General features: G+C 37.7%; 1 protein-coding gene across 7 annotated transcripts in view; it reads left to right on the top strand.

The window, feature by feature from the left end:
- Positions 1 to 26,573, top strand: part of DCLK2 (doublecortin like kinase 2) — a 167,639-nt gene that overhangs the window by 4,575 nt on the left and 136,491 nt on the right. For all 7 annotated transcript variants that reach the window (XR_005062999.2, XM_037024630.2, XM_037024629.2 and 4 more), the window contains exon 2: positions 15,002 to 15,336. Coding sequence is in view for 6 of the 7 variants with exons in the window: in XM_037024630.2 (XP_036880525.2) it covers positions 15,002 to 15,336 (335 nt within the window). In the remaining variant the exon portion in view is untranslated. The remainder of the gene's footprint in view (positions 1 to 15,001; positions 15,337 to 26,573) is intronic.

Here is a 26,573-nt window from a genome sequence, read left to right as displayed (position 1 = left end):
ACACACACACACACACACACATGATGGTTCCAACTCGAGTGCGGTGAATGAAGTGGTGATGAGGTGAGGCACGAGGGACGCTTGGCCTGGATGATGAGAAAGGCTTCCCAGAGAAACATGTTGAAGCCAAGACCTGGTCAAACTTAAGCTTTTCCCTCTGCTTACTCACAGCATTTCTCTTGACCTCTATTGTAATACTTATCTTGGTAATTCGTGGTTCATTGGGCCTATCTTCTGCACTAGACCGAGAGCATCCTGAGGTCGGGTCTTAGACACACAGTAAATTCATTGAATAAATAACCCATAAAATGATTTACCTCTAAGTCCCTTGGTTGTCAAGGAAAGTTTTGTATGAATTAAGTTTGAATAATCCAACTTTTCAAAATATATATATTCTCTAAATATATTTGGGAGAATATGTATTTTGAAAAGTTGGATTATAGCACAGGAAAAGATGCTGTGCTAAGTCCTCCTTGTGGAGAGAATTATTCTTCTGTAATACTTGCTTTTATAAATCTGATTGTTCTCTTCAACTCATTTTCTTAAAACATGGACATTCAGTGGTGCTATAAGACGGTTGCATATCTCTTCCAGAGGTAATAAGAGAAAATTTCACTTGAAGAATAAAGAATTCTAAAATGTTGAAAAAAAGGGAATATTTTGGAGAGCATTTATGAGATTAGAATATGATGCAGTCATACTCTGGTAGTTATAAGAAAAGATCAATATTTCATGAGGTTTCAAGCTACAGATGTGGATGTTTTGTGGTCCTGTGATGTGAAATAAAACTAGATTCCCTTGGGCAGTAGTTGATAAACTGTTTTCCTCATTGCTGGGCGGGCCAGGGGACACGCTGAGGGTCTGTACTGACTGGTTAGGTCTCTTTCTCCTCTGTCGGTTCACACCACTTCTGTTTTTGTCTCTTCTATTGATAAAGTATACCACTACCCTAAGGATTAAGGATCCTTTCCTTCTCAGCTTTAGTACCATCTGCTAGATGTATTATGTACAATCACTGTGTGAAGTACTTTGCATGTTTCATCTCACTTATTTAATCCGTGAATACCTTGTGAAATATGGTTGCATTGTCTGTCCCATTTTACATATGGGGAAGTTGAGGATCCGCAGAAATAAAGAAATTGCCACCTTGTACCTATTGTAAGAAGTGGAACTAGAACTTGAGGATTTTTTCCTTGGCTTTTGGACTTCAGTAATGTTAACTGTGGTCTTCTACCACTTGTGTGGAACTGGGGTCCATTTGAGCCCTCAGGTTTATATAGGTCATAATAGATCAGCAATCCAGAGCTCCATCATCACTTAGCGAAATCTGTTAATCATTTACATTTGGAAAATGAAGATTGCGAGTAGTTCATCAGTGGCCGTAGGTGTAGACAATTTAGGATGTTCATGTATAGTTCTTGAGATAAAATGCATTATCCTGCACACCTGGGAAGTAAGGTATTGTGCATTCAGAGTCTGCGGAGTTCACTTGTTTACTTTGGTTTGCTAATTTACAAAATGAGAGAGTTTAGGTAATTGATAGGTCCTCTTCCCTTTCAAAGTTTAGTGATCATGGGAAATGCTTCTGGGAGTGGGAAAGAGAAATGATCTTGTCTCCATGTCCCTCTTTAAAAGTTGGCCAGGTTTTGTGATCAAATATGGTAACACAGATTCAGATGGACTTCTTAGAACCCTCAATAACCTATAGGAAGATCTTCTACATAGAATGTTCTCAGGAACATATTACAAATCTAATGAGAACTGGGACTGTCGCGACCCTTCAGGGACCGAAGCCACACGCCCAAGGTCTTGATTCTTCTCTAGGCTTTATTGTCTAATCTCTCGTGGCGGTTACAGCAGTTGTTGGGAAGCTCCTTTCCCTCCCGCGGGCTCCCTTATATTCAGTCACCCAACCAATCCGGGACAGTATCATGCATGACCTTTAAGCGGATAGGTGTCATGCGCCACTCTAAGCGGGCAGCACGAGCTGTGCATGGGTACGGAAGTCTGCTGGGCCAATCCCCAACAGGGAAGAGGGGAAAGGGTGGTGAGCAGGAAGCAGGCGCCATCTTTAGGGCGTTGTCCAGCTAGAGTGAGGCTCAGCCTCGGCCGTAGGCCGGGCCCCCACATCTCCCCCTTTATTGTTTTATAACCAAAGGGCTGTCGGGATCATGCCTGTCTTAGGTCGTCCGGAGTCTGCGGCATTCTTACCCGTCCTCAGGCAACAGACAGCTTAGGTCTGCGCCCTGTCTTAGGTTGATATGCGCAGCTCCCGATCTTACCCGTCCTTGACTACTGATTCAGCATATTAAGCCATACTCTAGGGGAGATGCCTTCCTCTAGCGCTGCCATGGCCTGCAACAGGACCTTCTGTTCTCCCCGTTGCTGTTTATGTAACAGACTTTCCTCCCAAGCAGGAGAGGCCCACAATTAGCAATATTCCTATGACACCTACACCTGACCAGGCTTTGGTGGCGTTTAACATCTTGCCTAACTGTCTGGACAAGTTTGGCAGCTTTAGAATAATTATGAAAAGGAATACCAGTAATACACCCTCATATACACAGCCCACAGACAAAACCTCCCCCAAGAGGTCCAATTGTTCTTGAAGAAGGTTCAGTGGCCTGGGACAGACCATTCAGCGTCTCTGCCGTAGGAATGGTGATAGTCAGCGCGGCAGTGGCTGCAGCTGCAGCTCGGCTCCGCCGTCGCCTGCTGTAGGATCCACGGCAGGAGCAGAAGCAGTGCGATCATCTTGTACCTCTGCTCCGGGGTTTTCCACTCTGCGTATCAGACGTTCAGGCACCCAAACGGGGTTCTGCTGGTCCTGTGGAAAAACACAAACCAAGCCTCAGGTCCAGATTATCACTGGGTCCGGGCCTTTCCATGTTCCTTCCAACACATCCTTCCACAAAACTTTAGGCATGTGTTTTGGATTGGATTGTTGGCCGTGCCACTCTGCTGCACTGCGGCCATTTTTGTCCAGTGTTCTAAAATCTTCTCCTATTCCCCGTTTTTGTTTATATAAGGCATTCTTGAGGGTGAGGTGAGTCCGTTCCACCATACCCTGACCCTGAGGGTTGTCTCTAGCTCCCTGCTGCTCTCATGACACAAAAGGATGTCATCCATATGATAGATGATTATCAGGGGAAACTGTTTCCTGACAGTTTGTCTTTACATACACATGGTGGGGCTATTAGCCATGCCCTGTGGCAATAAACCTTTGACAGTCTCTGGGGTGAAGCGGGATGGAGAAGAAACAGTCTTTGATATCTATCACTATTGAATTCCATCCTCTGGGCAGGGCCGCAGGGAGAGGAAGGCCTAATTGTACAGGTCCCACAAGCTCCATTTGTCTGTTCACTGCCCTGAGATTATGGAGTAATCTCCACTTGCCAGACTTTTTCCTAATTACAAAAATAGGTGTGTTCCATGGCGAGGTAGAGGGCTGGAGGTGACCAGCTGCTATCTGTTCTTGTACTAAAGTGTGGGCTGCTTCCTTCTTTTCTTTGGTGAGGGGCCACTGAGGTACCCACACGGGCCTTTTTGACTGCCTTGTCCTCATCAGATGGCAGTCCCTGTTCAGATCCCCCTTCCGATGCCTTTGCGAAGGCACGCTCTTCTCATACTTCCTCTAATATTTCCTCCCCCTCTTGGATGGCCTCTTGGCAGCTTGGCTTCTGTCCCTTCAGGCAATTTTTTACTCGACCCCAAATAGGGATTGTCCCTGGTGGAAAGGGCTGGTGATTTTTCCTTCATCTAAGAACCATGGGGCATGATTCTCTATAGTGTTCAGGAATGCCCTGGCAGTCTTCGTTTTAAGGGGCTCCCTCTTGTCTAAGGAGTGCTTTCAGAGGTTCCTCGGCCCTAACCCTAGAGGCCTCCATTTCCATCTTCTCTCTAAAGGGGTAAGTATCCTAGTTATAATTTAGATGGACTACGTCGCTAATTCCACGAACCTTTTGATTTTGTCGCCACTCTGCGAACCTTTTGATTTCGTCGCCGCTCTGCGAACCTTCACTGGCGCCTCCTCATTCCATATATTATAATAAACAATGTCAAAAACACTAACAGGACACACACACTACACATAATATCACAAACACTAACAGGACACACACACTACACATAAACACCCACCGCAACTGCCTGCTGTCTGCCCTGCCACGTATACTTTCAGTTTACTCACCGATCCACTCACCCTCCTCGGTTCCCTCTCCCGGTCTGGCCAGCCGACTGAACGGCGTCCAGCGACATTCCTGAAGAGTTACAAGCTCTACTTCATCGGCAGGCGCCAGGGTCAGCGGATCAGGTCGTGACGAGGTTTAACGATTCCCGGGTTTGGGCACCACTTGTCGCGACCCTTCAGGGACCGAAGCAACACGCCCAAGGTCTTGATTCTTCTCTAGGCTTTATTGTCTAATCTCTCGTGGCGGTTACAGCAGTTGTTGGGAAGCTCCTCTCCCTCCCGCGGGCTCCCTTATATTCAGTCACCCAACCAATCCGGGACAGTATCATGCGTGACCTTTAAGCGGATAGGTGTCATGCGCCACTCTAAGCGGGCAGCACGAGCTGTGCACGGGTACGGAAGTCTGCTGGGCCAATCCCCAACAGGGAAGAGGGGAAAGGGTGGTGAGCAGGAAGCAGGTGCCATCTTTAGGGTGTTGTCCAGCTAGAGTGGGGCGGCCGGGCCCCCACAGGGACCACGGTGGCCTTGTTCATTTCTTTATCTCATCCTACAAATATTTCTGAAATATGATATTTGATGATTACTTTTACTTTCGTGCCATATGTGAGCTAGTTTAATAGGAAAGTGGACATAGGGTTTTAAAAAGTCTTTCCTCATGAAGACAGCTGGATAGTTGGTTAGATTTGCAGAAGTAGAATAAAGCAGTAGGTAAGTCATTGTAATTATTCAGAAGCTACTACCTTATATAGACTGAAGGAATGGGAAAAGACTGGTTTTTGAGATCAACTTAAGTACTTTTGATTACAGTAAGACATTTGCTAACATCTCAAAGCATTTGCTAACATCATTATTTTATGTAAATAAAGTAATCCACAGTTATGATATACTTTGTTGCCTGTTATTTTTATTTTGATTAAACTATAATCACCTTCACCCAAAATATTTCACAGTAGAAGTTTTAAAATATTTTCACCAGTCTCTTCTTTCACTATATGTTTTACAAACTTTGGGTGATTTGTTAATTACATTGTCATTCTTTAAAAATGATTTCTTAAAGGCAGTGATTGACTCTCATCTCCAGTACCCCTTGCCCATCATCCTGGTCTTTTTACTTAACAGTATTTTGCCTTATCTGCTAAAGAATCAAGAAAAGAGAAAAGGAGTTAGGAAAACTTACTATTGTTTATACTCTTCATAAAACCTCTATGAGAGAAAAAAGTTGAGAAATAGCTGGATGTAAACTCATCTCTTAGTTTAGTGATAAAGACCAATAGCCAGCAAGTTCTATATGAACCTTATAATGTATATAATACACTTAGCAGAGTCCTAGCATGCAGTGGCTCTTTGTAAATGGTAGTGGTCCTCAGCATCTTAAACTAAAATTTATGCCTTCATAACTTCCTCACTGTAATTCGTAAGCCACCCTTTGGAGCCATGTAGGGCTCATTCTTCTTTTACACGGCAGCCCTTCAGACATCTTGAAACAGTTGGCATACTTTCCTCTACTATTTCCCTTTCCTTCCCATCCCCTAAACATTGCCACTTTTTTTGGACAAACATCTGGTTTTTAATCCTTCATCACTTGCACCAAATTTTTCAAGCCATCTTTATTATCAGTCATTTGCTTAAAACTGGGGCCAAGTCTTTCCCTTAGACTCACAGTGAGACTTAAGGGATAAGGGAAACTGTCGAGGGAAGTTTTATTTCTGCTCAACTGATGAGCCAATTGGAGGATTGACTGTGTATCCATTATGCCCCAGTTTCTTTCTTTTTTTTTTTTTAAATTTTTTATTAAGGTATGATTGATATACACTCTTATGAAGGTTTCACATGAAAAAACAATGTGGTTACTACATTTACCCATATTATCAAGTCCCCACTCATACCCCAATGCAGTCACTGTCCATCAGTGCAGCAAGATGCCACAGATTCACCATGTGCCTTCTCTGTGCTACACTGTTCTCCCCGTGATCCCCCACACCATGTGTACTAAACATAATACCCCTCAATCTCCTCCCTCCCTCCCCACCCACCCTCCCACATCCCTCCCTTTTGGTAACCACTACTTCATTCTTGGAGTCTCTGAGTCTGCTGCCATTTTGTTCCTTCAGTTTTGCTTCATTGTTATACTCCACAAATGAGGGAAATCATTTGGCATTTGTCTTTCTCTGCCTGGCTTATTTTATTGAGCATAATATCCTCCAGCTCCATCCATGTTGTTGCAAATGGGAGGATTTGTTTCTTTCTTGTGGCTGAGTACTCTTCAATTGTGTATATGTACCACGTCTTCTTTATCCATTCATCTACTGATGGACACTTAGGTTGCTTCCATATCTTGGCTATTGTAAAAAGTGCTGCAGTAAAAAGGGGTGCATATGTCTTTTTGAATCTGAGAAGTTGTATTCTTTGTGCCCCAGTTTCTTTACAAATATTGTTAGATGGGCACCTTATGTTTGAAGATCTCTCTCTTTCTCAGTGTTCTTAAGATTTCAGTGTTTCTCAAGCTTTTGCTATGTTTGGGCTACTTAAAATGAAAAACAATGTAAAAATCTAATTGCCAAGTTGTAGAAGGCTAGTATTGCCTTAATTACTTTGATTATATTGTCACTTAAATATTTATAAAGATAGGTCTTACACAGCAATACAACCCAAACAAATTGGCAGTGTGAATACCAACAAACTGCATAACCAATAAAAGCTACAGAACTATTTACTCAAACTAAGTTGGTGTTTCCAGTGTGACCGTTGTACTGCCTGTTGAGTTTGGTGTGCTGTATTTGAGAAGGCCATGGAATGAGTCCGGTTTGCACTGTTAGTGAACCTTCTTTCCTGCAAAGTAAAATTATGTCCTCTGGCCTTAACTTGCTATGAACCCATTAAACCCACTTCTCTTTTTCCCCATTAACTCCCAGCAAAGTTACACCACTTGGTGTCAAAGGAGTTGAGGCTGTGGATACTGAGTGGTCTGACTATACTTGATTTAGAAGCAGTTGTTCATGTGCTCCAGAATATACGATGTAAACATTTTCTCATCAAAATAAGCCCAGAATTAAAATTGCCATAGTGAACTCTTGTAGATTGTGGAATATGCTTGGCCCAGGCATGAGGAATGAAAAAGATAATGAACATGGTATGTAGGTTCCATCCTTCCTGGAGATTAGATACGATCTCTTCTGGTGGGTATGCTTTTAAGCCTTTTGGTTAGTGAGTAGGATTTTTGTTTTTACTTTTACCTCATTTCTTTTGTCTTAAGTTAAACTCCTCCTGACTTTGCTGAAACATGGATTTGTGGGCATCCCTTTTCATAGATATTCAGATGTTCAAAGTAGCTTTTGTACCCCTTTCTCATTGGACAGTGTCATAGACTGTACAGCTGATGTGACTTTAGGAGATGACTTGATTCAGCCAGTTGCCTTTAGATGTGTTGAAAGAGCATTGGTCTTAGGGGTGAAAGATCTCATTTTGTGTCCTCAGCCCTACCCTGCAGGATCATGTTCATTTTGTGAAACCACAATGAATGGTTCAGAGACACAGCAAATGAGTGCAGAGTGGGAACAGCATCCAGGCCAGAGCAGCACACTTCATGTTACTCTACTGATACCTGTAAATTGAAATTCTGGGCACTGTACAGTTTGGGTAGAAAACCCAGTTAAGTTGTTTCCTACAACAGAATAAGAAATCCCTCTTACTTTTTCCTCACCTGATATTTTTCTTCACCCCAGGGTCATGGGAACTTATCTCTGATGTACTTTAGATGGAGCTGTGCACATTATAACTGACCCAGTAGGACAGCCTCACAAATGTTGTACTTGAAGAAGGACATCAAATTGTACTGTAGATGCAACATCCCTGAATTTTTTTTCCTTGGTTACATGCCTTTGGCAATAATTTGTTTTTCTTACTTTTGGAAGTTAGGAAAGAATTTAGATTCTTAAGATTTTTGTTGATGTCAGACATAAAATGTCAGTCACGCTTTCTTTTCTGTGCTGCCATATTGAAATGTGTGTGCATGTGTGTACTTGTCGGAGGGGGGCTTTTCTCTAAGCTTGAAGAGTCCCTGGTGCTTTAGACTTGTAAACAAGTTTTCCTTTTCATCATCAAGTTCAGTCCTTGCCTCTAACTCCAAGAGTTAGGTATAGTTTTGACATCCAAATTTTGTACAACTGATTTTCTGCCAAGAATGTTAACATAGTTTGTGATTACAAACTCACTCGTGGTAATAGGCAATTAATGTAAGTATTTTAACAGAGGTGGATGAGAGACTTTATAGAAACCTATAGAAAAGTAGGTTAAAACATACTGTAATTGAATTTCCAACTCCATAAGGTTGTGTATGGCTATTTGCAATTTCTAACATTAAATCGACATTTTAAATGTTGAGGGATTACTGTGATTTAGCTTTTAGAAACATACCATATATTTAACACACACACCATATATATAAAAGCACACACACCTGTATTTCATTGATTGAAAATCTCTACAATGATTCTGGTTCAGGTGAATTGTGGTGAAGTCCAGGCATCTGTACTTGTACAACAAAATCATCTGATTAAAAAAAATTCTCCACTTAGAACCACTGGAAAGACAGAAAAGAATAAATGATTATGAGAAATTGACACATTAAACTCAGGGTATACAATAAGAGCACTCAGGAATGATGTAACTTTTAAAATTTTATTTGAAAAATTATGCCATATAACATATGGACAGAAAGTACATATAAATGCATGCACATATAAAACCAGTGAGTCTTTATGAATTGAGCCCCTTTGTAACTACCAACTATGTCAAGAAACAGTATTACCAGAATCTGAGAGGCTCTTCTGGTGTCCCTTCCTAGTTAAAACTCTTCTTTAGGTAAAAATAATCTGGCTTTTAGTTTTCTTTATAATTTTTCCACTGAAGAAGTCATCTCTGATCAATATAGTTCTATTTTGTCTGTTTTGAACTCTACAGAAATAGAACCTAGAATCCTACTGCACATATTCTGTTGTCATGTTTTGTTCACCATTGTTTATAAAATAAACTTCATTCAAGTTGTTTATAGCTCATTTGTCCATTTCCATTGCATTAGTAGTATATTATATGACCACACCACAATCTATGTATCTATTCTCTTGATGAACATGTGGATTGATTGTCATCTTTGATTCTTGAGTGATGCTTCTATGAGGGTGTTTGTGTGCATGCATGCCCACCTATATCTGCATACACACACTGTTGCCCATGTGCATGAGTTTCTCCAGGATATTTTCCTGGGGTGAATTTCTGGGTCATATAATACATATGTTGTCAACTTAGTACTAGGTAATGCCCACCTTGTTTTCCTAAGTGAGTACATTAATTTAAAATCCTTCCAGCAATAGATGACAGTTCCTACTGCTTTACAGCCTTGCCAGGGGTGGCTAACCTCGACTGGTCAGTAGGAAAGAGACAAGGCAGGAGGAGGAGGAGGAAGGTTATTTCAGGCACTTGATAAGGAATGACAATAAGAGGGTATGATGAGTTTGGAAGGAAATTGTAAATATACAGCTATGACGCTAACTTGAGAACCTTTGGGAAAGTGATGGGAGAGAGTCTGGAAGTGTGTGACGTGCTGAGGAGATGGCCTTTATTCAGTGAAGCAGGCAAAAGACACCAGCTCCACATTAAAAAAGAATTGCTGTGACAGCCGTGTGGAGGATGAGGGAGTGAGGAGGTTATGGGGAGCTTAACTACTCTACTCCAGAGAGAAAAGAAAGAAGGCAGGGTTGAGGGGAATGGATTGCAGAGGTGCTTTAGACCTATGGCAACGGGTTTGCCGATTCTGTTGAATGTGGGGAAAGAGGCAGGAGTCTCGGTTTTCTCTTAGCTGACTGTGTAGGCGGTGATTTGTTCAGTAAGCCGGGGAATTCAGAAAAATGAGAGTTTGAGATCAGCATGACAATAATGGGGAGTGAGGTTAGTTTCAGACGTGTGGCATGTGAGATATCTGTAGATTATCTGGTAGAGGTTTTCTCTAAGTGGTTTGAATTTAAGAGAAAGGACTAGGCTGGAGATGTCAGGAGGTGATTGAAGCCTTTGGGGCAGAGTCTAAGTGGGACGAGGTGGATAGGTGGGAGAAGAGGACTCTAAAAAGCGGGCCAAGAAGGAACAACAAAGAAGTAAGGGGTAAACCGAAAGGGAAGAGATCAGGTCATTGAAGCTAAGAAAAAAGGATTTGCAGAAAGAGAATCATGCCTGGTGTCCAATGCCCTCAGAAGACACCAGTGAAATTAGAAGATGTACTTTGCATTTGGCAATTAGGAGAGAAATACTGGGGGATCTGGGTGTTCCAGCCAGGGGGAGGGCAGGGAGCAAAAATGACGCTGCAGCACCTTAAGAGCAAAGAGTGGGTGAGAAAGTGGGAAAAAAACAAATGAGGAATGCTTTTCAGTTTGGCAGTGAGTGGAAGCCCAAAGCACATTAGACAGAGTGGGATGAATGAAGAGAGGGTAGGATTTGTGTGTGTTTTAAGGCAGGAGACACTTGCATATAATCTGTAGAGGGGGCTGTCTGGTTAAATGCAAGAAGGAAGAAAATTTCCCTGAAACCTCAGCATGCGGAGAGGGAAAGACCCAAATCCTGGTGGAGGGACTCAATGCTGAATACAAGGAGGGTCCCCCTAACACTAACAGGGGAAAGGGGGTGGCGAAAATTGGCACAGACTGAAATCCATTTGTAGGAATGAAGGTTTTCAGAAGAATAGGAATTGGGGAGTTTCTAGCCTTCAAAAGCCTCTTGCCTCTTAAACAAGAGGCAGTTCATTTGTGTAAGGATGAAAGTGAATGGTTAAAAAATACCTAGGTTGTATTACACAACTGTCTCCAGTTTTTCAACTTGCTAAAGATGAAGTAAAGTATCTTTGAACAGATGTTAATAGTAAGAAGCCGTAGCCGGGCTGCTATAGAGTCTTGAAGGAAATTGGAAGACTTTCTATTCTGTAATGTGCTTGCAAACAGTTACGTTGTAGAACCACCATATGTTTCTATCCATCTTTCTGTGCAGAAAGGAGATTTTCTTTGTATTTAGTATTCATGTAATCCTAATTCCCAAGATGATTTCCCCCCAATTTGTTATGGGCATAGAGCTCTTATTAGAAAGAAACAGAGAGAGGGAGTTTGAATATGAATATGTGTGTGTATATATCAATTTTCATCACAAAGACCACAAACATACCTATAGTTGAATAAGTTGAGTTTTTACCCATTGTAGCAGAAGAATGGGCATTATGGGATACTGTGGGCATCTTCATAAGAGGGTATTAGACCTGTCATAGAATTTGGGCTTTGGCCAGATAACTTCAGGGAGGATGTAAGGAATCAGGGACTTGCTCTGTATTGGGTGCCGTCAGAATGAAGGACAATTCTGTGACTGGGTATTTCATTAAATCTTACTTATAGGGAGGGCAGATTAAAGAAAAAGCTGTAATTGGTAAAGAAGTGGCAGTGTGAGAGGGGAATGTTTGGTATTTTATAGGTTGCACAGTGATGTTATTTTACGTCACTTTATCATAATTTCAGAATGACTTCGATACAGCCATTCTGTGAGATTGTATCTCACAGAACACAGGTCTGACTGTGAGACCAGGTTGTAACACTGAGGCCCAGCTGAGAATGTCAGATCAGTTCTTGACTTCAGAGGCTGCTGTATTTTTCATAAATCATTATATGATATTGTTATATAGACATACATACATTTATATATTATTTTAATTCTAATTTTTAAATGTGATGCCTATTCTTCCCTTGTTTTGGCAAGCACAGTTTTAATATGTATTGGTAGGAGTTAAAAAAACTATCTCATTATGTAGCATTTTATGGTATATCAAGACTCATTACTTTAGGATATACTTTTTCAGTTGTATCAGTAACATAACTTGCACTGCTATGGGGAAAACTCATTATGTGTCTGGGGAATGAGCAGAACACAGAGGATTCTAGCATTGAGACAAGCGGGAAGTGGGTAGCAAAAAGGCAGAGCGAAGGGGCATTTCTAGAATTATTCAGAAGATCGAGTGGAGAGAACTTGATGTCAGAATGTAGTATATAGGAAACCACAAAGAGAGGGGTGATGCCTACATTTCTGGCTGAGCAGTTTGAGTGGGAAGTGGTGTTCCTCACCCAGATGGCGAGGAAGGGAGAGTGGCAAGTTGGCAGAGGGTACCAAATGTGAAATAAGAATCCCTACAGCAGCATAAATCTCATTAGGGGGAGGCTGATTTCTTCTAAGGAGTCTTGTAGGTAACCTAGTATCTAACAGAGAATGATAATTTATTGTTTGATTAGCAGCAAGTGCCCAGGGAATCAAAATCTTAAATTCTTTTGTCAGTATATTCTCTCCCTGTAGAGAAATCTATGTCAGTGACAAAATGACAACTAGGAGAGAATTATACTTGCTCAATCTTAGTGGGGACATGACAAAGAAAGCTAGCCTGTGTATCTTGGTGGCTATTGTTACCGAAGTATTATTACGATACTGTAGGGATATATGTGCCCAGTATATGGTGACACAGGTGTGACCTCAAAACCATGTCTTGAACCTTTGCGCTGAAGTACTGGGTGCCAAGGACGCCCAAGTGTATTTGATATCTTGTCAGCACCTAACATGTGAGCTGGCACATAGTATGTGCTTAGTATCTAGCCTGATGGGGAGTCTAGGCTTAACAGCAGAGTACTTTGTGAACTCACATTTGTGTTGCCAGTGGGTGCAGGCAAGGCGTGACGCTCTGTCTAGCAGGCATTTGTCAGCCCTGGTTCAAACTGTACATTTTTATTATAAACAGATCTACAGCTTTTTAATAGAAACATTATGAAGGGAGGAAAGAAGAGAGGGAGGAGATTAAAATTTATCTATAACCACATTAATCTGTAACCATTTAATCTGTAATTAAAAGACAAGTCTCCTTATTTTCATTCTGACATTCTGAACTCTCCTAGCTGATACGTCAGCCATGCAGGGACTAGATTGATCAAGGAAATTTAACATATTAAACTTGCTCCTGTTCTGTTTCTTGTAGCCAATAGCTTTTCTCTTCATGTTGGGAAAAACTTTCCCCTGAACTGACTTCACCCTGTCTTAGGAAAAAAAAAATCACTTTCTCCTGTTGAGATTCCTTTTTTTCTCTTCCATCTTAGTATTTTGGATCAGAACCTACAATTACATGTGTATCATAGGTAAAAATCGTAAGAGCCTTTCGATGTGAGACTAGCTTTCTCTTATAAAATTAAAGCAAAATCTTAATTGTTTATTTTTGCTCATTAAAATATTCATGTGATGTATAATTCTATTTTATTAAATTTATACTTATTTTTGAAATTACATGCCATTTTCCTAGATGACTACACTTATGTAGAATGATTTAGAAAACCCTACAAAAAGGAAAAATCTCTAAATGGTGATGGTGGGCTACATGTCAGATTACTGGTGTAGAAGCAATGTTGAAGCCTGTGACTGGTTCTCTAGTTTTCTTGGACAATCGCCTAATTATACCTTTAAATAGAAGACCTTTTTAGATCTCTTTTTTAGACCTTTCTTATATGCCTGATCTGTTTGTTAGTGAATTGTTCATGTGTCTTTGGGAGTCTTTAAGCTCTCCATTAACCAAGGTTTCAGGAACATTTTGATAATAGTTAAATATAATATTTATATTAACTGGTTTTCTTCAAGAATTCCCCTTTTTGCTATTTTGGTTAATTTTAAACATGCACCATGATTAAGGCTTGTATCATATAATTTTTATATTAAGAATGAGGCTATTGAATATGTGAAAAAATAATAGATTCTTTTTGAGTTAGAACATATCTTAGAAAATCTTTGAGTGTAACCCTCACATCTGATATGCCAAAAAGTTGAGAATGAAATAATTGGAAGACTTCTGAGTTTCCTGAAATAAAAACTATAATTTTAATATGTAATTATGAATTATGATTTTTAAACATATAATTATAAAAATTTTATATAGAGAAAATTAAATTGAACATTGAATCAGTAAACCAATTGACAAATAGTATAATTTTTTTATTTTACATAACAAAAAATTAAGCAGAAGGCTACATGAGAAATGAGCACATCATTTTAACTACATGATAATCCTTTTTGTTTAAGTATAGACAAGGTTGTTTACTTAAACTAATTATTTTAAATTTACTTTAAGAAAAATAAAATGCCTGAGGTATGTTTCTCTGAGTTGTCAAAACTCTTCCTTCATCTGTGCTGCTACATTAAAAAAAATCCTATAACTGAATATAACTTAGCTATGTGAAGATGGAGTGATTGTTCATTGATTAGGACTGAAATCTATAACTGGAAAGAGAAGGAAAAATAGTTTTATTTGTTTATATGAATATATATTTTCTGATATGATTCTTTCTTCCAGAATGAGATTTTTTTTTTAAAGAAATTAAGTTAGCTAATAGATTTTTGGAACTGGGAAGTACTTTACAATTCATCTTGTTTAACAACTTCACTTTATGATTGTAATAAAGGGAACCAGAGTGCAGAGGAATTATCCAGGGTGGCACATTTGGTGGGCATAAATCCCAGATCTGTCTGATTTCTTTGCCTAGTGGTTTTCACTCTGTAGTGCATGTTCTCCCAAAACCAATCTAGGTGCTATAAAAAAGAAAGGGAGGGTGGAGAAGATGCCGAAGAAAAAGGGTGTGAATCCCCCTTTCAGCAAACCTGTTAAGTTTAGGAGTTCACTTAATGGGTCTCCAGGGTTTGTTCTTCCTATACAGAGCTTCTGTGGTGCGGATAATCATGCTAATAGAACTGATTTTTGCTTTTTAGGTGAGAGTTACGTGTGTGCGTCCAACGAACCATTTCGTAAAGTTGATTACACCAAAAATATTAATCCGAACTGGTCTGTGAACATCAAGGGTGGGACAGCGCGAGCCTTGGCTGCTCCCTCCTCGGTGAAAAGTGAGATGAAGGAAAGTAAAGATTTCATCAAACCCAAATTAGTGACTGTCATTCGAAGTGGAGTGAAGCCTAGAAAAGCCGTGCGGATCCTTCTAAATAAGAAGACTGCTCATTCCTTTGAGCAGGTCTTAACAGATATCACTGAAGCCATTAAACTAGACTCAGGAGTGGTCAAGAGACTCTGCACACTGGACGGAAAGCAGGTAAGATGTTTGCAGCCTCCAGCTCTCCATCTTTTAAACTTCCCTGCACCATGGCTGTTAAATCTTTAACCATATGAATTCCATAGTCTGCTAGAAATTATTCTGGAGAGGTGTATGTGTGTGTATTAGCCTTTATCATGAAAAATTATACTTGTCCCTTTACCCAAATATCTCAAAAGTATATATAGAGAAATCTATCTTTACTTCATATAGTCATTGAAGGCATATATAAACTTCTGAGAGAAAAGTATAAATTGAAGAGGTTTCCTATATTAAGTTAGATGTTCTCTATTAAAGAATAAGAACACCTCTTGACTAGTAGAGTCATGGATTTGAGTAAATCACAGTGGCCAAAATTAAAGATATTTAACATTTTTAGAAAAGCCTTCCTATCTACATATGCATAATATGGAAAATGCATTTCAAAGAAAGTACTTCCTTAGCAATATCCATATGAGTTTCATAGGGAAGAGTTGAGGTAATTAATCAATGTCTGAAAAATATACACAAATTACACAGGAAAATGCAAGCTAAATTATGGTAACAATATACCAGGAAATCTAATGGAGTACAAAAAAATGGGGTACATTACAAGAATGTATGAATAGCAGTTATGCAAATATTGTTTTGCCACAGATTATCATTCCTAAAAAGAAATGTGTATTTTTTCATAATTTCAAAAAAATTAAGTTTATGTTTACATTGTATTAAACCTTATAGTTTCCAACATTCAATTTGCTTCTCATTCCATTTTGTTTCTTCCCTCTAACATAATTTATTTTGAAATGTTTGGCTTACATAGTGCTAAGAGTGAATAAGTATGAAACACTTGAGCAATGTCTTCTGGAAAAATACACTTAGAGTAGTTTTCCAATTTTTTAAGACCAAATCTGGTTAGTAGGTTGTTTTCTGCAACAGTAACAAAACTTTAAATATAGGTTCTAAAAATTCCAGTAGATTTTAGTGAAGTTATAATGACTTCTCTAATTAATTAAATTAATGATTAGAAGGTATAACACTTCATAGCAGTCTGCCCCAAGATAGGTTCACAGTATGAATGGAAATAGACACTTTACAAATTGAGTTAAAAGCACAGCACAACACAAAACACCATAAGATTCATTCTGAAAGTAAGTGAAAATAAATTAGACTGCAAGGCAGAAAGGAGATTTGGTAAGTAAACTAATTCTTGGTGGGCACAGGGAAGACAGGAAATATAGAGACAAGTATTTAAGATACCTAACAAAGGGAAAAATGAAAATCCTAAATATACCAAATTAGAAAACCTAAATGGCCTATAAACAGTATATACAGATGAGATTTAAAAATTGAAACTCAGATTTGGAAATATCCAAATGAATGTTATTTAGGGAAAATATAAGTGAAATAAAGAAGTTAAACATTTAATTGAAATAATAATCATTGAAAATTTTTTTGTATCATTAATATACAATTACATGAGCAACATTATGTTTACTAGACTCCCCCCAGCGTCAAGTCCCCCCCCGCCCCGCCATACTCCATTACAGCCACTGTCCATCAGCGTAGTAAGATGCTACAGAATCACTACTTGTCTTCTCTGTGTTGTACAGCCCTCCCCGTGCCCTGCTCCCAGACATATGTGTGCTAATAGTAATGCCCCTTTTTTTCCCCCCTTATCCCTCTCTTCTGACCCATCCTCCCCAGTCCCTTTCCCTTTGGTAACTGTTAGTCCATTCTTGGGTTCTGTGAGTCTGCTGCTGTTTTATTCCTTCAGTTTTTTTCTGTTATACTCCACAGATGAGTGAAATCATTTGATACTTGTCTTTTTCTGCCTGGCTTATTTCACTGAGCATAATACCCTTTAGCTCCATCCATGTTTTTGCAAATGATAGGACTCGTTTTCTTCTTATGGCTGAATAATATGCCATTGTGTATATGTACCACATCCTCTTTATCCATTCATCTACTGATGGACACTTAGGTTGCTTCCATTTCTTGGTTATTGTAAAGAGTGCTGCCGTAAACATAGGGGTGCCTATGTCTTTTTCAAACTGGGCTGCTGCATTCTTCGGGTAAATTCCTAGGAGTGGAATTCCTGGGTCAAATGGTATTTCTATTTTGAGTTTTTTGAGGAACCTCCATACTCCTTTCTACAATGGTTGAATTAATTTACATTCCCACCAGCAGTGTAGGAGGGCTCTCCTTTCTTCACATCCTCACCAACATTTGTTGTTGTTTGTCTTTTGGATGGTGGCGATCCTTACTGGTGTGAGGTGATATCTCATTGTGATTTTAATTTGCATTTCTCTGATGATTAGTGATGTGGAGCATCTTTTCATGTGTCTGAATTTCTTCTTTGGAGAAGTGTCTGTTCAGTACTGTGCTCATTTTTTAATTGGATTATTTGCTTTTTGTTTGTTGAGGTGCGTGAGCTCCAATCCTTTATCGAATATGTACTTATGAATATATTCTCCCATACTAATCATTGAAATTTTAATTGTTCCCAAAAATCATCTTAAAAAAGGCTCTAGACTAAAAAGTATATGTAAAGATGTTAACTAAAGCACAACCTACCCCAAATCATTAGCATATAAAGAATAACCTGGTATGAATATGACTTAATGACAGGAATTAAAATGTGGCTTACTATTAAATGTGTTCATATGTAAGATCTAGAGAATAAAGCATAATACCACACATAATCACAAAAAGATGTCACAAAGGCATTTAACAAAATACAAATATATTTTGTTCATGAATTTACATATTTCTGTATTCAGTTAAAGATTTAATAATAAAAATGGAGGGTAGATTCTCTAATACACCAAAAAAAGAAAAAAAATCCTATCAGAAACAAATGCCTATGGATTGGTAAACAAAATACTGGAAATATTTCTTTGACAATCAGATCCCAAGACTAAGGACAACTGATGCTACCAGTATTCAGCATTCTTCTATATATTCTTCCTGATTTTATTTATAGTTTAATTTAAATGAGAATCTAAGTGATATATTTTGGGTGGGAGGAGGGATACCCAATAAAGTGATTTTAAAAGTTAATCTGGGAAAAGTAGGCAAGAAAATTTTGGAAATAATGATTAGTGGTCTCTCATCCTACCAGATATTAAATCATCGTTCTCATACTATACCACAAATAAATTCCAGGTGTTTAAAAAAATATAGATATCAAAAAGAAACAAAATAACTAAAAGAAAATGTGTCAATAGTTATGTTGAAGTGGGAAAGGATTTTTCTAAACATAAAACTAGTGGGGAAATCACAAAAGGAAATGTTGGTTGGGCAACATAAAACTTAAAAATTTCTGGATGTTGTGAGCAAGGGTTATATGCTTTTATATTCAGTTATGGTAGTTTAATATGAAAAAACAGCACTACAGTGGCAAGATGGATGAAAGACCAGACAGTTTGAAAAGGTAGAATCATAAATACTAAGCATAAAATATGTTCAGTCTCATTAAAAAAATATGTGAATTAAAGCAAAATTATTATTTTTCACATTTAAAGTTAAACGGTTTTTAAAAAAAGAAATGTCCATTATTTTTTAATATGCAGTGAGTTGACATTCTCAAAGAATGATGGAAGCATAAATTTCTTTTTTTTAAAAATTTTTTATTAAGGTATGATTGATATACACTCTTATGAACGTTTCACATGAAAAAACAATGTGGTTACTACATTTACCCATATTATCAAGTCCCCACCCATACCTCAATGCAGTCACTGTCCATCAGTGCAGCAAGATGCCACAGATTCACTATGTGCCTTCTCTGTGCTACACTGTTCTCCCCGTGATCCCCCACACCATGTGTACTAAACATAATATCCCTCAGTTCCCTTCTCCCTCCCTCCCGACCTGCCCTCCCACACTGCTCCCCTTTGATAATCACTAGTCATTCTTGTAGTCTCTGAGTCTGCTGCCATTTTGTTCCTTCAGTTTTGCTTCATTGTTATACTCCATAAATGAGGGAAATCATTTAGCATTTGTCTTTCTCTGCCTGGCTTATTTCACTGAGCATAATGTCCTCCAGCTCTATCCATGTTGTTACAAATGGTAGGATTTGTTTCTTTCTTATGGCTGAATGGTATTCCATTGTGTATATGTACCACATTTTCTTTATCTATTCATCTACTGATGGACAGTTAGGTCTTTTCCATATCTTGGCTATTGTAAAAAGTGCTACAATAAACATAGGGGTGCATATGTCTTTTTGAATCTGAGAAGTTGTATTCTTTGGGTAAATTCCAAGGAGTGTGATTCCCGGGTCAAATGGTATTTCTATTTTTAGTTTTTTGAGGAACCTCCTTATTGCTTTCCACAATGGTTGAACTAGCTTACATTCCCACCAGCAGTATAGGAGGGTTCCCCATTCTCCACATCCTTGCCAGCGTTTGTTGTTCTTAGTTTCTTCGATGCTGGCCATCCTTACTGGTGTGAGGTGATATCTCATTGTGGTTTTAATTTGCATTTCCCTAATGATTAGTGATGTGGAGCATCTTTTCATGTGTCTGTTGGCCATCTGAATTTCTTCTTTGGAGAACTGTCTCTTCATATCCTCTGTCCATTTGTTAATTTGCTTTTTTGGTGTTGAGGCGTGTAAGTTCTTTATATATTTTGGATGTTAACCCCTTGTCAGATATGTCATTTACAAATATATTCTCCCATACTGTAGGATGCCTTTTTGTTTTGTTGATGGTGTCCTTTCCCATACAGAAACTTTTTAGTTTGATATAGTCCCATGAGTTCATTTTTGCTTTTGTTTCCCTTTCTCGAGGAGATGGGTTCAGGAAGAAGTTGCTCATGCTTATATTCAGGAGATGTTTGCCTATGTTGTCTTCTAAGAGTTTTATGGTTTCATGACTTACGTTCAAGTCTTTAATCCATTTCGAGTTTATTTTTGTGTATGGGGTCAAACAACAATCCAGTTTCATTCTCTTGCATGTAGTTGTCCAGTTTTGCCAACACCAGCTGTTGAAGAGGCTGTCATTTCCCCATTGAATGTCCATGGCTCCTTTATCATATATTAATTGACCATATATGGTTGGGTTTATATCTGGGCTCTTTAATCTGTTCCATTGGTCTATGGGTCTGTTCTTGTGCCAGTACCAAATTATCTTGATTACTGTGGCTTTGTAGTAGAGCTTGAAGTTGGGGAGTGTAATTCCCCCTGCTTTATTCTTCCTTCTCAGGATTGCTTTGGCTATTCGAGGTCTTTTGTGGTCCCATATGAATTTTAGGATGATTTTCTCTAGTTCGTTGAAGAAGGAAGCATAAATTTCATAATCTTTATGGAGGCGACTCATTTTGTACAACTGTACAAATGTTACTTTTTGAACTAGTAAATTTAACTTCTAGGAATTTATCGTAAATAACCTGATACACAGACATAATTATGTGTAAGAATTTTCATCTGAGCAATAAGAGCAAAGGATTAGAAACCACTTAAAATCCCTAATGTAGAAAACAGTTAAAAGATATTACCATAGATATCATATGTAGTGGCCATTGGAAATTATAGTTGGGGAAATATTTAAATACATGGAAAATGTTAAGTTGAAAAAGCAAGAAAAAACTCTGTGGTATGTTTTCAATTTTGTGTTAAGAAAAGTAGAGGAAGAATTTTTTTAAACCTCATTCAGAAGGAAACATGATTATAGTTGCCATCAAAAATCCAGTGTTTGCTGTTCTGATTTCCACTACTTCTTCCTCATCTGCTTAGAAGCAGAATGCTCAGGCACGGAGAAAGAAAACAAAGACTGATTTCAATCAGATTGTAGAAATTAAAACATTATGAGTTAATCCTTAAAATTTTGGCACGTGACTATAAAATGTTTCAAGTATCACTTTTGTCACTTTATGTCTTTTGGAACTTAAACATTATTTCCTATGCACAAATAAAAAAGACACTTGTAAACTTTCAAAAAAATATTTCTGTGAAAAAATTGTAGATTTCACTTTTTGATAGACCTAACTTTGAATACTGTATTTTCAGAGTGCCCAGTATCCTAAAAGCCATAGTTTTCTTGCCACTGATTCAACATCTGTAGTATAGATGGACCTGCTACTTACAACTTCAAGTCTGTTTTTTGGTTGGCATGTATTATAAAGAGAACATTAAATCTTGCTTTGAAATAACATAAGAAATTTGTCTTATGCTTAAGAGTAATGTAGATCTTTAAATGGGTAGTGTTCATTTTGATTTTATTTTATAAAATTTTTTTAAGAAGTATGTTAAACTCTCTTATCTCTGAAAATTCTCAAGAAAAGGACAGCTTTGCTTAGATGAAGATAAAGGAATGAGAAAGGAGCTATGATCTGCTAATGAGCTGTCCCTGCATAAAATTTTAGGCTGTTTTTTAGATATTTTTGGTTCTATAGTTACTTTCTACTCAGATTTGTTTTCATCTTAAATTAATCTCATCTTTCACAGAAGGATAGAGATTAAACAATTCATAGGCCATTCACGGTGAACAGTCACTGATCACATCTGGGACTCCTATGCTAGAGTTTTAAGGGGCCCTGGTATTCTCTTACAGGCTTGAAAGCTTCCCTGAGGCAATGGCGTGTCATGTGCCAAAAGCACTGTGTTGTTAAAACAACATCCCCTTAAATCTTCTCCTCTGTAAAAATGGTTGATCACATCTTCCTAATAGTACTGACTCTATATACAAGGTCTGACTTGGTTAGTACAACTAACTCGTATTTTATATCTCTGTATAAAATCGCTTTACCTAAAATAATCTTTTAGGTAACTCTTGTGTTTTCTTTAGTGTAGAGCAGTGGTCTCAACTGGGCCATATTTGATGACATCATGGGGTTGGGGATTCTATCGGCCCATGGTGGGTAAGAGGCCTGGGATGTTTCTTGCATTGCATTCTACAGTGCATACTTCTTTGGGGTCCAAAATAATAGTGCTGAAATTCAGAAATCCTGGTGTAAAGTAAATGAAATAATGTAAAAGGAAATGACACTTGTTTGAATTACTAACTTTCTTATCAGACCACATTCTAAACTTTATTTCAGAAGTTACAGATGTTCTCAAAGCTTGTCTGTCCACTTTTTATCTAATTGAGGCAAGTGTGTTAGAATGTCATGGTTTATTGTCTTTGTTGTCCTAGATTTTAATCTGTGTCTATCTTGCATGAGGCTGATGTTGGGTAGTGCCACTTCTCAGGAGATTAAAAAAGATCTCCCAAATGGTTTTACATGTGTTTAAAGAGAAGTCTAAGAAGTCATAATTTAATCTTATAGAGGTTTAAGTACTTAATACTCAAATGTGATGTTATGATTATCAATTTTTAAAAAAATATACAACCTGTGTGTGTGTGGGATGACTGGAAAAAAGATCTGTAAACACATCATGACTACTCCCTTTAGTCATTTTCTTTTAACCTGAAATGAATATAGATTAATTGCTTCATTTTTGTTTTTCTTTTAAAAATAAAACTTTCTTGAAATTTTAAAGGAATTGTATAGAAAAACAAGATTTACTTTTTACAGTTTTCAAAAATCAGAGCGACTTTCTTATTGTAAACTGCAGCAGGGGGAATCTTTAAAAAAATGTCTTTATTCTGTTAAGGAATTGAAAGGTCCAAATACAGCTTTTGTCCACATGTGTTAAAAAACACATGGCAGAGTTTTAACATAAAAGAAACATACTTAGTGGAATTTTGGAACAAGTTGATTCTTGTCATGGGCAGAGGCAAAACGGATTCAGAAATTGCTGGCAGTTGATGTTCTGGGGGGTAGAATACTTCCAGACTTTGGGAACCCTGCCAGCCTTAGGGATGCCTGTGTGGGGATTGTGGCAACTCCGCGAAGTGCCTCCACCTTATCAGTTATCTTAGGGTTTATGAAGGTTTCCATCCTCACGTTTTAAAAAGTTTATTTCATGGGCACTATATTTATTTTATACCTTTACTTTTCTGGTATCACAATTTCTAGTGAAGGTTTATTTCTTTGTAATGACCTTACTATTCTTATTTAAAGAAATTTCTTCCAAAAACTTACTACATAAAAATCAAATGGTTGATAGGTGTTCATAAACATTTTCTACACTTCATCTAATCCTGATATAATTTTTCCTTGAAGTAGATGAGGACAGGGTTTGGTTGTAATTCTCACACTGTTCCCAATGCATGCATTTCTGTTTGTAGATAAGAGACACCCAGACAACTGTGTTTCATCTTACTGGATATATTCACACCTCTGAAGTGTGTGGAGCCCTGATCTGTCTCAAGTAATGGAAATTTATCCCAACAAGAAATTGACAGATTAAGCATAATGGGTGGGATTTTTCAGTACAGCAGGAAGTCCAGATAGAGAAACTCATTTAAATGTTTTTTGATCCCTGATCTAAGTATATTTTTTGAAAAGGGAAAGGCTTAATTTTTGTTTTTGATTTAATGAACCTCTGTTTTAAAAGAGTGATCTAAAAAGCGGGGAGAAAGAAAGAGGCACTTTTATCTCTTTTTCTGATTGTTGAAGTTGGTTTTTTGCCATTTTCAGTATCCATTGTATAGGCAGTTTCCCCTGATCTTAAATAATATTTTCTCCCTTTTAATGGGAAACTGGAGGAAAACACTAAAATCCTGTTAGTGGTTACTGCAGTTGCAAGTTAGAAGAGATGTTTAAGAAAAACATTTTAAGCTCGAATGAATTATGCAATGTAAAGTGTAGGTGAGATAAAAATGACATCACTGCAGACTCTTGTTTCCTTATTTATCCTTTGATATCTAAGCTTGGAGTAATGCATGGAGCATGAAGACTGCATTAAATTCATTTCATTTCTGTTATAAATTTGTATTTGGTGGTGATTATAATAATTTATTATTGAAATACGTATTTTGTTACATATGTATTTTACAGTGCTTAGAATAATAGCCAACAGCTTCATTAGCTAACAGGTAAAAGCTAATACCTTCTGTGCCAGGCGTAGTGCTCTATCTTCACTAATCCTCACAACCACCTGAGAGGAAGGTATTATAATTCCCATTTTACATTGGTGAAATTAAAACAAGGACAAATCCTGTCATCTGTTCAAAACCACGGGGCTCGCAGTGGAGTGGGATTCATACCCAGAAAGTGTGATTCGGACCCCACACTCTTCGCAGCTGTGCATTCAGCCCTCTGTGGTCAGGCTCTGTGAAAGGTTTCAGTGATAATCATGAGGGACGGGACAAGTAACTAATAAGATAAGCAGGTTATTTAAAAATTTGGGAGATGAGGTTTTGAAGTAATGCAGTTTTACCTAGGGTTTATCTAAAATCTATCTGTGTAATTAACGATAGGTTGTGGTGATAAATTATTCTTTGAGCAGGTTCTGAAAAATAAAAAAAATAGGTTAAGGAGTGGTTATGTGCTTGACTTCAAAGATAACTCTTAGAGCTATTACATAGATTTAATTTTTAAAGATTAAAGAATATAGCATTGCTGAAAGTTTAGAAAATATAAGAAAAAATTTATGCTCAATTCCTCCATTTTAACACTGTTTTTATAATTGAATTTTCCTGTCCATATTTTCATATACATGTTTTTCTTTTTTAAAGAGAAAACTGCTCAAGTAAAATCAGTACATTTCTATGGAAAAATTCAAACAGTTCAGAGAAATGCCCAGTGCAAGTGTCTTTTCACATCAGTTCTTCTTCCCCAATCTCAGTCTACTTCTTAAAGGGAACTCCTAATAACAGTTTGTCAATGTAATTTAAGTACATAAGTACACATAGTTTTTATATAACCTGGTTTGTAATGGGTAATCATATTTTTCTCTTTTTTCACTTATCAATCTTACTTTTCCATGTTGTTACATAATCTTCATATTTCATAATAAAGGACTAAGTTCAGTTAGCCAGATATGCCATAGTTTATTTACCCTATTGCTGGACATTTGGGTTGTTCCCAGTTTTGCATTCTTTTGCCCTCTGATCATCTTTCTGCCTATAGATTTAACCTGGTTTGGACCATTATCTTTCCTTAGGATAGATTCCTACAGGTAGATTACTAGAAGAGACCTGTAAGTGTTTTGGGACTTGAGAGTTACTATCAAAGCTGTAGACAAAAAGCTGTCCTAGTTGGCAGCACCACTGGCATGCATCCCTGTATTTCTATAGGTGGGAGAGATTTAGGAAGAGATGAGACATGACAGGCAGGCACAGAGCACATACATACTTAATTTGTTGCATGGAAAAACACACATTCTGTGAAATTCCCATTGTGTAAATTGAAACCCATCTGCATTTCTCTCACCACCTCCACCTTTGCTACTTTCTGTTCCAGGCAGTAGTTGAACAAGAAAAGCCAGTTGACCTGTATATCAGTTTTATAACAGAGGCAAGCACTGACTGACTAATCTTAAAAATGTTAAGCTCACTGAGGTATAACTTTTCTTATTTAGCAAATAGCGCACATTGTGGTACTATGTCACCTTAATCTTGAACTGAAAGACCTATCACTTCATTCAATGTTTGCTTAATAACCTTTGCCTAGATTCCAAAAATCCCTTGAGTATATGAGGTATTTAGTGAATTCAGGTAGCTTTTTGCTTTGTCATATTTTGACTCAGAACTGAGTCAAGGAGATTACTTGAAATAGATGCTCTGTGAAGTTAATTGATGATTTGGGGGGATCATAGCTAACTTGGGTTTGTTTCATTGTTTTTGTGATCTGTCATGAATGTCTGTTAATCAGAATATCTATATGTGTGATACAATATTACTTTAAAGCTTTATTGGATTTCATGGAAGGGTAATTTATTCATCATGCCTTATGGTAAAATCAAGGACAAGTGCAAATTCAGTGCTTTATTTTAGAATGTAAAACTGATATAGGAAATTTAGTCCAATTTGTTAATTTTATTAGTTGAGAAATCTTTGGGGGTTCGTAATAGTTTTTGAGAACTTGTTGAAATCTGCAACACTACCCTTCCAAGTAAAACCTCACCCAAAATTTTTTGTGTGATAGATTTGTTTGCAGATCACAGAGCTGTTTAAGAACCTCTGCTTTGACCTGTTTTACTCCATTCCCTTTAGTTGGGGAAGTGTTTATTTTTAGCCTTACAGTCATTGATTTTTCCAGAGAGTGAAAGTTAAGCTTAGTTGTGGTTTTCCATATTCTTAGGGTGATGTCTTATAGAAGAGGAATTTATTGGATCTAAACTAAAAATTATTTCATGGAGAAAAACAGTGCTAGAATCTGTATTTGATTTTTCAGTAATCCTGTATAAATCTTCTGGATTTAAA

The sequence above is a fragment of the Manis javanica genome, chromosome 3 (genome assembly GCF_040802235.1).
Source record: "Manis javanica isolate MJ-LG chromosome 3, MJ_LKY, whole genome shotgun sequence".
In the NCBI taxonomy this organism is placed as follows: domain Eukaryota; kingdom Metazoa; phylum Chordata; class Mammalia; order Pholidota; family Manidae; genus Manis; species Manis javanica.
The sequence above is the reverse complement of the archived record's forward strand: the minus strand, read 5'-3'. Positions and strand labels throughout refer to the sequence as shown.